Raw genomic sequence first — 12,614 nt, forward strand, 5'->3', positions numbered from 1 at the left:
GTGAACTACATTGTAAGTGGAATGCAGTTACATACATTATGTACATAAAGAGTCTTGTGTGCAAATGCACAGCATGTACATTGCTGTAATTGCGTTACTGTTATACATAATGTCTTCTTCATGGTTTGTGCCAGCAGATTTTAATGGCCCTGACCAGGCTTCTCAGGCACCTTCCCTCACACACCCTGCCCATGGTCCCAGGAGCCCATTTCAGCTCAACCCCCGCCTGTGGATGCCACTGGAGCACCAGTCTCCAGCCTGGCCACGGGCCCTGTTGGGCCAGACCCCGCCCCACCGCCTGGCTTCCTGGCCTGACCCTGTCTTGTCAACACAAACTTTTCTGGTGATTTGAAGTCTTGGGTGAACCTGGCTGCCAGCCCTGGGGCCTGCTCTGCTCGCCTCGCTCGGGGCAGTGGGATGTGGCCCTGGACAGTGAAGCCTCTGCCCTGCCAGCTGTGGGATCATCCATGGCTCTTGGCTCCCTGGGCCTTGGAGAGCAGTCACCCATTTGTCCTCCCTGACACTTATACATCGGAAACCCAAGCTATTTCATTATTCTTTCTGTAAGTTCATCTGAATGGAAACTGATTTTCCTGCTGTATTTTCACAGCATGGAGGTAAATTTGAATTTTAAAGTAGTATACAAGCAAACCAGTATTTCATATCCCGAGTTGAGTTAATAATGTGAACTAAATCATCTCTAAAGTTAATGATTGTACTGTAAACATTCCTAGGTCTTACCAGTATGTAAGAGCAAGGTTTTTATACATTTTGCACCAATGTCATAATGGTTGTGTGATTTTTATTTTAATTTTATGTAATCTTAAATTTGGGGTTATCTTGCAGATCGGATGCCATTTATTCTGCACTATATGATGGAACCAGCATGATAGAGATTATACGGGGTCATGAATATCTTTCTCACCCTTTTGCTGTTTCTTTGTATGGGAGTGAAGTATATTGGACAGATTGGCGGACCAATACGCTTGCAAAAGCCAATAAATGGACTGGCCAAAATGTCAGTGTCATACAAAAAACAAGTGCTCAGCCATTTGATCTTCAGATATATCATCCAAGTCGTCAACCACAAGGTGACTATTGATAGAATAATTATTATTCCTATGAGAGGAAAAATAGTATTCTTTTAATATATAAATATCTATATATGAATTTGCCTGGACCTGACAATTCTTAATTAAATGTCGTATTCAGTACTAGTGTTCCTTGGGTAGTAATAGAATCTTTATTCAAACCAGAATGAACTCAACTTGATGGAAGCATGAGTTTGGAGCTTAAAGCTTCAAGAAGCATCAAAACTTATGTTTTGGTGTGAATAACAATCAAAACTGAAAGGAAGTTCACAATGTATGCATTAATTAAATAATAGGCAATTCTTTAATTATTTCTTGATATGTTATTTGGTAACTCTAACTTCCCATTTTCGTCTCTGTAAGGCTTACCTCTTAATGTGTATGTATTTCCATTTCAAATTTTTAGCAGTTTTTATAGTGTAACATCTATTTATACCAGAGCACTGCTGTACAATTATGGTAAATGCATAGGCTTTGTTATCGGGTAGATAGTCCAACAGTAGTTGTGTATTTAGTAATCTTCAGCTACTATAACTTAAGATAAAACTATTAATCTTGAAAATTAAAAACTGATCAGATTCTTATATGTCTGGTTTAATGAAATGTTCTACTTAATTCCTAATGAAGAATTCAGGAACCCACTAGAACTTAGCTCCTTGAGACAGATTTCCATTGAGTGTAGCTCATTAGTTGCACATCTACTATTTTTCTAGAGTATAACTGTGTTTACTTAGATAAGGGTTATAAGGATTACAAATATAGAGATTTTATTTAACTGGTGTAGAATTATTTTCCACTCTATAAATTTTCTGGCTTCAGTTATGGCAATATATAGACTGTACCTATGCATGTTGCTAATAACATAAGCAATAATTAAATCCAAATTAATTGTAGGGGGACTTGGCACATTTTGCTGTGATTTAATCCTGTTACCTACCTGTTGGTTGCACTATCTGCTACTGGTCCAAACACATCCTCCTGCCTTCCCTATTACTTCCTTTTCACCCCAACTGCTGTCCAGTTGAGGATAGGTGAATCCAAGATACTTAGTACTATGCTGACAATTGACAATATTCTTCTTCCTAAAAGTTATCTCCACTTCTACCATCATAAAAAAGAGAAATTTAATTGGTCTTTATAGTTCTTCCTCCTCTGACTTTCCAAACATTGAGCCCTTCAAAGTCCCTGTATCCCTGGTTTGGGAATCATAAATGTTAATGGAAATAGTTGGAAAGTGTTGTTACATAGTCATTTACTAGGAGTCCTTGGACTTCTGAATCAGATGCTTGACTTCATGAAATAATAAGGATGAGGTGGTTAGCTGAAGTAGTAATGAAAAGATATGATAGTGATAGGATGCTGAGCAAAAGAAAACAGTCCTGATTAAACTTCTTCAGTTATTTTGTTGGAAGGATACTTGGAGATCAGTTCTCTCAGTGGATCCCCATGGAAAACGAAGAACTAAGTAAAGTGACATTTTTCTATATGACTATAGCTACATTGATGTTTAAAATAAAGTTGCAAAACCAAGTATAGGGCAGGAAGACATTATCATGATATTGATGACAATTTCAAAACCCATTGAATATGTTTTTTATTGTAAGATATAACAGACAGTGACTTAATTTGTGTGTAAATATAGGAAAGTAAAAAATACCGCTGGATAATGACCACCAATTAGAAATAGAATGTTCCATGATCTCTGGATAAATTTCAACTCTTCTGCCAGAAAGGTGATAGTAATAGAAACTACTTTAAAATTCATATCATGTATACTCGGTGCTTTTAATATTGAGAAATGATACTTTGTTTTTCTTCTCGCCCAGGGTTTGTAGTGCTCAGTAAGCTACTCAGACTTTTATGTTAGTAGGTGCTGAGCAATCTTTGTTTGAAGACATTAAATCCATTTTGTATGGCTTGTAAATGTCTTGGAACCCTGTTCTTCATTAGTTACCCAGAGAAGACTATGGATATAGCTGTAACATAAATGAGTCAACAAGTAAAATTCTTCCTGCACACTAGTAGTTAAAAGATTTGAAGAATGCTCTCCAATAGCATGGACTGAATGAAGGAGAGAAATGAATACACCTTGCTGTTAGTTCCTGAGTCTAAGCATGATGACAACTGTGATAAGGACTCGCAGTGAACAACTCCTAAACTACATTGCAGTATGTGTCATATTCTGTCAGGATACATTTTTCTGATGGTTTTCTTTAATGAAAGTTCATTATTATATTCCAAGAAGAATGTTACTGTTTTTCAGTGGATGTCAAGCTCCTTGGGCTTCATTACTTTTTGAAATAAGCCTCTTCCGAGAATTTACTTTTTAGACCAGGGTACTACTCTAACAAAGCTGTCTTACTTCTGGACAAAAGAGTATGTATGCTCAGGATCTTCAACTATGGGTGAAGTAAATATGCATCTCTGTACACCTGTTTCAAATAATGTGTTTTGCTGTTTTTTTATAATTAGTCTCTTCTTGAACTTTGGAATTTGAGGAACTCTGTTCTATATTTGGTGTTTTCACAGTAGCAGTAGAGTTCCCATTAGCCATTTCTTTCTGTCAGAAAAAAACCAACTATTTTCTGTTGGACTGCGGCCAAGCAATGTCTTTAGAGAGAGACTGTAGCCTAGGGAGACATCATCAGTCAATATTCCATAGTCACAGATACCTTGGCCTCAGGGCAAGGTGTAAGCTGTAGAAGAGTTTTCAGTTGTTATCTGCCAGAATCAGGAAGCTCAAGTATCAAGTTCAGTAATTGCAGCTTTTATTTTATGATTTAGAAAAAAAAACAGATTCCCATTTATGATTGGCCTTCTGGGTTTGTTCTAAATTATTCTCTTTCAATGGAAGTAATTTCTTTCTACAAATTTTCAGTGCCTAGCTTTCTTGGAGCTAGAGAAAAATGGTGATACTACATGATTACTTGTTAATTTTTCCTTTGAATTTATAGCAATTTTTCAATAAATCGTAGAATCATAGAATGGTTTGGGTTGGAAGGCACCTTAAAGATGATCTAGTTCCAACCTCCCTGCCACATGTCAGGACACCTTCCACTAGCCCAGGTTGCTCAAAGCCCCATCCAACCTGGCCTTGAACCCTTCCAGGGAGGGGGCAGCCACAGCTTCTCTGGGCAACCTGTGCCAGTGTCTCACCACCCTCACAGGGAAGAATTTCTTTCTTACATCTAATCTAAATCTGCCCTCTGTCAGTTTAAAACCATTACCCCTTGTCCTATCCCTGCACCCCCTCATAAAGAGTCCCTCCCTAGCTTCCCTGTAGCCCCCCTTTAAGTACTGTGAGGCTGCTATAAGGTCTCCCTGGAGCCTTCTCTTCTCCAGGCTGAACACCCCCAACTCTCTCAGCCTGTCTTCACAGGGGAGGTGCTCCAGCCCCCTGAGCATCTTTGCGGCCTCCTCTGGACCCGCTTGAGCAGGCCCATGTCCTTCTGATGTTGGTGCCCCCAGAGCTGGACACAGCACTGCAGGGCGGGGTATGACGAGAGTGGAGTAGCGGGGGAGAATCCCCTCCCTCGACCTGCTGGCCACACTGCTCTTGATGCACCCAGCACACAGGTGGCTTTCAGGGCTGTGAGTGCACATTGCTGGCTCACAGTCAGTTTTCCATCCACTAATACCCCCAAGTCCTTCTCCGCAGGGCTGCTCTCAATCCCCTCATGGCCCAGCCTAGATCTGTGCTTGGGATTGCCTCAACCCATGTGCAGGACCTTTCCCTTGGCCTTGTTGAACTCCATGAGGTTTGCACGGTCCCACCTCTCCAGCCTGTCCAGGTCCCTCTGGATGGCACATCCCTTCCCTCCAGCGTGTTGACAAGATAGCATGCAGTTTATAATCCCAAAATAAAATTAACAGTATATTTGCATTGCAAAATATCAGTATAAATTTTAAATATAAACAAACATTTTGTCGTCTCTGCTCCATAGGTATACCTCTCAGTCACCTATGTAGGTGAAAGGTTATTATATTATGTCATAAATAACATTATTATATTAAATCATGCAACTTTTGATTGAAATAAAGTAGAGCAGAGCTAAATAAATTCCTGTAGCCTAAAGCAACATTATTTCAGTTAATCTAGGACAGATGCTAATTTAAGGTATTGAAGTTATAGTGTATTTGTATGGATGATGGGTTCATATGTCAGAAAACCACAGGGAATTGTGGAAGTCTTCATGACCTAATGCAGAATGATGTCACATCTCAGGAATGTGAGTTTGAAACCTACTCATCTTCACAGAGTCAAAGCTGTGTGTCAGGAATTCTATTAATATAGCAAACACAGGCTTTCTAGGAAGAATATTTTCTCAACTACCATTATATTTTAAAAACCCACGTGCTGCAAAGAACAAGGCCACCTATTTTAGGCACAAGAAGTTGTACTTGTACCATAAGGTGTACTACTGAGGATAGTGATGAGAGGAGTAAATATAGTGCATTGGAAAGATCACAGCTTGAAAACAGTTAGAAAGCTGTGAATTCCTCACACATCCCCCAGGGGGTTTTTTTGCATTTCTCAAGGGTATTACTTTGAATTTTTTTAAAAAAGCATGACCATGGCATTATTTTTCTTTTGCAGATTGAATTTTTGTAGACTAAAAATCAGGACAAGAAGTATAACAACTGCTGAATATAAAGTATATTGGTAATACTGGTCTGTTTTGTAATTAAAACGTAAAAAACATTTAATTTCATAGCACTGTTTTGATACAATATTCTGCTGAGGCCTGGGTTGCCAGCCTTTTAAAATAAATAACTTTTTACAGAAATGTAGCTTAAGATGCACATGAGCAAAGTTTTGGATATTTTATTCTGGGGGGGATTTAAAAAATCTTATTAGTTTGAGATTTTATCACAGCCTTGCTGTGTACATTCTTTTTCCTTCAAAACCAGCGGCAAGATTGGTATATGTATTATAAATCACACAAAATATATGTACAATCTTTCTGAACTTTAAATTGAATTCCTTTTTGCCATGTAAAAGTTCCATTTTTGTTTTAGGAATTATAAAAGCAGTCTTTCCTACCTTTGTTTTGTCTCAGCATCCTGTCTTTGACAGTGGCTGATCAGTGCCTACAGGAAAGCATGGACCTGGGGGAAGATAACAGCCATGATCCTCCTGTATAGACTGTCAGCTTTCAGTAACCTGTAGCTCTGATTTTTGAACTGAAAATGATATCTTTGTGCTTCAAAGGCTTTAAAGCCTTGGACTGACTCTCTTTGGATGAACTCTTCTAGTAGACTTTTGAACTTACACAAATTCTTGATATCTACAACCGTTTGGGCAGATGGCTCTGGTTTGTAGCTATGGACTGTTTGAGAGAAGAACTCGTCTTGCTTGTTTTGACCCTAATACCTGGCAATTCTGTTCAGTGTGTGCTAGCTCTTGTAATAAGAGGGGTATTGGACAGCTGTTTCATAGGTATAAATATAATCTCTTGCTTCAGAAAACCATTTTGGAGGCATGGACTCTATTTCAGTGCTCATCCTTGCGTATGTAACTTGAGGTTGTTTTTTTCCTTGTATGTTACTATACATGTATTGAATCTTATCAGATGTTTTATTTTTCAGTCAGTCTGTGATGTAACTCTAGCATTTCACACTTGGATTGAATTTAATGCTTCGTTAACACCTTTTTTTAAACTATTTCAATAGTAAATTTCTGATTTTTGGAAAGTTCTATAAAGCATAGCACCCACTCCTAAAAGTACTATTTCCTTTGGCCTTTCCACATGATAATACCCTAGCATTACAACATCTGTTATTATTTTACTTCTATGTTTCTTATCTGCTAGAATGTCAGTATGGGTTTTTTTTAAAGGTTAGTCATTCCAAGAAGTCCCTTCTTAGATTTGGACCCCTATAATTATTTACATTTGTCTTGTTTTTGCAGTACCCTTTCATCTCACTGTACACTGAGAGGGGTGGGAAGCAGAGAGATTCGCTACCATAAAGCTATCATACTGTATACAATAGAGTAACATGTAGAATTGTGCTAACTTTGATATTCCTGTTTATTTTGTTTTATGGTGAATATGTACGCTTTTGTTAGATGGTATACAGACTAATTCTTCAAGTGAATGATGAAAAAACTGAAGTAGAAATAGTGAATATAGGAAATAAATATGTATTTTAGAACTTATGCACTCTCTAATCAGTCCTAACTTGCGAATTCCAAAGAATAACACTAAAATAATCAGATATAATCAGGTACTATAGAGATTTTTAACTTGACTGAGTACAGCACAAGGATCTTTGGCCCTATGAAAAGCAATACTACCAGAAGTATTAACATTGAGCAGAGGATAAGATCTATAACTGGTTTTGAATATGAGTGGGAATAGATTGTCAGAAATGTAAAAGTATCCTTTTGATGTAACTGTAGTGCATGTATTTGACGGTGTAGGCAGAATTTAGTCATGTCGCACACCATTAAAGTATGAGATAAAAATTTTGCCTAGCTAAAATCTGATGGCAATAAGGGACACGTTCAATATGAAGTTAATATGGAGGATAAGTTGGTCCATAGTGAATGCATATTCAGAGGTTGTCAGAGTAACTGACTGTTCATTTGTCAATTGATGGTAGAACGTCTGAGAGGATTTTTAGGGGTCAAGAAAAATAAACATTTTGTTTAAATAATATTTTAAAGAGCAGTCAAAATGAAATATGTCAGAGTGGCATATGTATATCTGTGCTCAGTACTGTAAGAGAATAGATTGACAAGCAATCAGCAGTGGAAATCAATTAAATAATGCAAAAGGCTGGACAGTTGGTGAAAATGCCAGTTCTGTGGGTTTCCGTGATCAAAAGGAAAATAGATTGGTGGAAATGATTAGGAAAGGAATAAAGAACCACAGATAGTGTGATGTTGTATAAATCCATATATCACTCCCCTTTCTTGAATACTGTATACAGATCATATAAAACATACCAAGAAAGCTTGACAGCCTGATCAAGAGTGTGGGAAGGGTTTTTGTATGAGAACAGGTAAGCTGATGCTTCCTGAAATACAGCATATAGACAGGTTTCAGTATGATGGCAGTCTGTGAAATCATAAATGGCATGGAGAAGTGAATGAGGAATCGTTATGTGGTTACTCACAATAGAAATAGAAGGAAGTGTTAGGACTAGCACAAGGAAGTAAGAGCCAAATTTGAGTCAAAACAGTAGCATACCTATTTGTCTTCAAGGGAATTAGTTTTTATTAGAAAGTAAAGAATCAGCTTAGCTATTATTCAGTGGAAGCAGTATGAATATGAAAGGAATATATACATACATGCTGGTATAAGTAATTTTTAGATTATGGTAGTTTACTCCTCCAATTGTGCATGCATGTGGAAAAAAATGCCTCCGCTTTATAATGTTTCTTTTTCCACCAATTTTGTATTCCATGATATATGAAGGGAATTGTGATGTGGACAGATAATACACAAATTGTACTGTCTTCTCTTTGTTGATGCTCATAGCACACTTTAACCACAACTCTTTCCTTAACATGATCATTAACCAGCATGCCCTTTATTTTTTTCTTCTGTATGTTCTTCTCTTTGAATTACATACTCAAATACCAACTTTGGCAGAGAAGAACATAATGTACTACTTGCACAGAAAGACAAGATGGGGATTATTATTCTTAGGGCCTAAGCAGATCCTTGCCACAGACAGTTGTATACATATAAAAAGGTTGAGGTTCCACTGAAATTACTGCTTTATATTGGCAAATAAATTAAAGGAAATGCTGTTTTACGAAACGTATGGCTAAATTTTAAATCTTGCAGCAGCAGTGTTGAGAATACCAAAAAATTCAGGAGGTTGAATCACTAGATGATCTCCTGATATCCTTTACAAACTATCCTTCCTATATACTTTACAACCTATATCCTCCACAGTATTGTCAAAACCCTAAATTATGTTTCATCTTTGTGTAGTTCATAGGGATAGATGACATATTTACTAATAATTTACTAATTATTTACTAATATAAATTGTCCATTAATAATTGATACTTGTCCTGAAAGGCTTCTGGAACCTTCTTAACTTCAGTCTCTTTCTCAGCTTCATGTTTTTTTATCTTCCACATTAAGTTGAGAATTTATTAAAAGAGACACCCCAGATTTTTTCCCATTGTTATTACAGACACAAGAAAAGTGATGTTAAAAACTTGTAATTTTTGGGAAGGGCAGAATCAGATATAGTAATGACATAAGGATAATAAGGTATATACAGTCCATTAGCAGTCAAAGAAGATATTAAGTCATTAACCAAGAATGAATATTTTTAAGCTTATTGGCCCAGCTGATTTTTTGTCAGAGGTTTAGAAGAGCTGACAGGATATGGGATGTTTCTTTTTAATAAACCTTGGAATAGCATGAGAAGCTGCAAAGGCTGTGAGACTACTGAGTAGCCTCCAGTGCTGCTGGTGTTTGAAAGGAGCAAATGGGCTGACTTACAGAAAACTGTAAAAGCCTGTGATTTTTTGATAGAATAATGTAAGGTGCTGGATAGAATTTCATTAACCTGTTTATCAAAAATTTTGAAAGTTTTGTTTTCCTGTAGTACTGGTTAGATAAGTACGTACTTAAAGGATTCAGGAGCTGGTGGATCAGGATCTGGTGGACACTGAAAAAGTGGTTCAGTGAAGCAAACCTTGAGTTTGTCTTCAAATTTTAGTGCTTAAGTTTGAGCTAAACTTATTTTGCAAAGAAATTCATGCATCAGATTTCTCTAGTTATCTAATTACTTATATTGCAGGCTAGCACAGCGTTGGAGGAATATATTCTAAACTAATTGATTTTGTTAATTATAAGTTTGTCTTTATGAGTCAGTCATTCCCACTTCCCTTTTCATCCCTGTTAATTTTCTAAGATTTTTTTAGTAAATGGAAAAATCAACATTACGTTCTGTTTATGCTTGGAATGTCTCTTCAGGAGGGCTCTGGAACTGTGTATGTAAAACAATGAATCAAGATAACAAGAACAGTTTATAGATTTTGTAAGAAGTCTTCTCTGGTCAGCTTGCTTTCTGCTCTTTAAAGCAATTTTAGCACATCTTGTTCAATCAGTGAACTGTAGAAAGCTACTTGAAAAAAGCCACACTTAGAAGAGGTTTTTCTTTGAGAAAAGTGGAAATACTTTGTCATATTTTTTCAAATTATCTTTGCATGTTCGTTTTTCAACTAATATTCTGGTAGGTAGATCAATAAAGAAGGAACATTGAATTTTCAAAAATTCATTGCATAATCTAAGTTTTAACCTTCACAAAATGAAAGTTGTTGTTCAGATCTTCATCATATTAATGTTTTTTTATCCCATGTGTCCTGGTTAGGACTGTACAATTCTTTACATTTAAATGTTATAAATAGACTGCAAAGTTAATACCTCACTGGGAAAATTTTATTCAGTGGCTTCATGAAGTTACTCATATAAACCTTATTTACACATTTGTAAAGTGATCTCATGAGTAATGATAAATTTTGTGGCTGTACTAACAAAAAAAAAGAAATACATGCTTGGACAACAGTTGAATATTAGCCTAGAAAGAGTGATTAGAGTACAAGGTCAGTTAATTCATGAGGCTGGGTTTGTCTTCGAACAGAATTTTCACCAGTTTCTTACCAGTGTACCTTATGCTAGTTTGACAAACCTTATTTCCAAAAGGTGTTTTTATATTTTGTGTATTTCATAATTCAATTTTAGCTTCCAATCCATGTGCTGCTAATGAGGGCAGAGGTCCATGTTCTCACATGTGTCTGATCAATCACAACAGAAGTGCTGCATGTGCCTGTCCACATCTGATGAAACTGTCTTTAGACAAGAAAACATGTTACGGTAAGTTTTACTCCCAAAGCCTGACAGTTGTATGAAGTTTAAAACTTTGAACTGGACAGATTAAAATACATAGTCTTAAAAACAATCTCTACAGTGCACTTTAATTATATATTTTAAAGGGACATTGACTTCCTGAGAATTGATAACTTATTCTAATATGTGAGTTGCTTGGAGCTTTGATATTTATTACCACAGCCATTTTTTCTGTTGCTTATGTGTATGATCTGTTAGTAAAACTTATCTCTGCAAAACAGAAAGATTTATACTGTAAAGTGCGTCACCAGAAAATGATTAGTCAGGTAAGCTGAATAACAAAAAGGTATTTAACAGCTTAAATCTCTACCTGTTCTTCCAAAGTTGTCTTAGTTTCATTTTCAAGGATTAAGAAGATGAAATGAAGAGTAAATATTAGACATGCAGCCTTGCAGGGGAGTTTTATAAAAAATTACAATAAACACTTTTAAGCTATAAAAGCCCTCAAAATGTCAAATAATTGTGTGTATTATCTGTAAAACCTTGTACTACATTACTCTGTTCAGTGTTGATTAATAATGTTTAGGGAATAAAAAAAAAATATATTTTGTTGTATCAAGGATACTGTGGGGATAAAAGTTACCTTTACTGTTTGTCCATAGACATTTGCTCCAATAATTTAGACTTTTGAGATAAAAAAAATAAAATTCTGTTTTATCTAAATTAAAGCAATCAATGTGTTCTTGTTCTTCCACCTATTTGCCTTTCACTGCTTACATATACATTATGGAATTCCTCCTGAGTTTTGTTGTTTGCAAAACTCCCCTGTTACAGTGATAGTCTGTTCCGCTGACATACCAATTGGTAATGTCTGTTACGATGTGCAAATGAAACACAGGGTTTTTTACTGGAACAAGTGGGGTAAAATTTTTAAAATATCATTTTAACACTTTTCCTTAGACATTCACAAAACCATATTGATTTAGTTATGTAGTAACATGATGTCCCACATCCAGAATTAATATACTCTTCCTGTGATTTTTCTGCTCTGTAACATGCTCTATTTCTCAAGTGTCACTAGACTGCAGGTTTTCCAGAGGTGTTAAATCACTCATATAAACCTTATTTACACATTTGTAAAGTGATCTCAAATGAATGACTTGGACTTCTGTTAGCAATGTTGTGAAGAGGATGAAGAGTGATGTTTTCCTTTTTTCTAACAGAAAGGAAGAAATTCCTTCTTTATGCAAGGCGTTCAGAAATAAGAGGGGTGGACATAGAAAACCCATACTTCAACTTCATCACAGCATTCACTGTTCCTGACATTGATGATGTGACAGTCATAGATTTTGATGCTGTTGAGGAACGCTTATACTGGACTGATGTGAAAACACAGACCATCAAGCGTGCCTTCATTAATGGGACTGGCTTAGAAACCATTATTTCAAGAGGTAAATAGAATAACATTGAAGTAAAAATAATTCATTGTAGGTAAATGTGTGTTATAAGCATGCTAAAATATGAGTGTGCAAGTTCTTTCACTGGTATTGGATAATTGATCTAAACAATAAGAAAGCAGAGTTATGTTTAGGATTCTAGTTCACTTGTTTGATTCATAATTTATTTTTAGTTACAATTGCATCCCAATTTCTTTAACGTTGCTTTTATACAAGATTGAAATATGCAGTAAACAATGGAAATA

General features: G+C 36.1%; 1 protein-coding gene across 1 annotated transcript in view; it reads left to right on the forward strand.

The window, feature by feature from the left end:
• The window catches only part of LRP1B (LDL receptor related protein 1B), a 750,913-nt gene that overhangs the window by 513,152 nt on the left and 225,147 nt on the right, over positions 1–12,614 (forward strand). The window contains exons 26-28 of the mRNA XM_074828545.1: positions 847–1,091; positions 10,808–10,939; positions 12,136–12,363. Of these exons, the coding sequence (XP_074684646.1) occupies positions 847–1,091; positions 10,808–10,939; positions 12,136–12,363 (605 nt within the window). The remainder of the gene's footprint in view (positions 1–846; positions 1,092–10,807; positions 10,940–12,135; positions 12,364–12,614) is intronic.

The sequence above is a fragment of the Strix aluco genome, chromosome 6 (assembly GCF_031877795.1).
Source record: "Strix aluco isolate bStrAlu1 chromosome 6, bStrAlu1.hap1, whole genome shotgun sequence".
In the NCBI taxonomy this organism is placed as follows: Eukaryota; Metazoa; Chordata; class Aves; order Strigiformes; family Strigidae; genus Strix; species Strix aluco.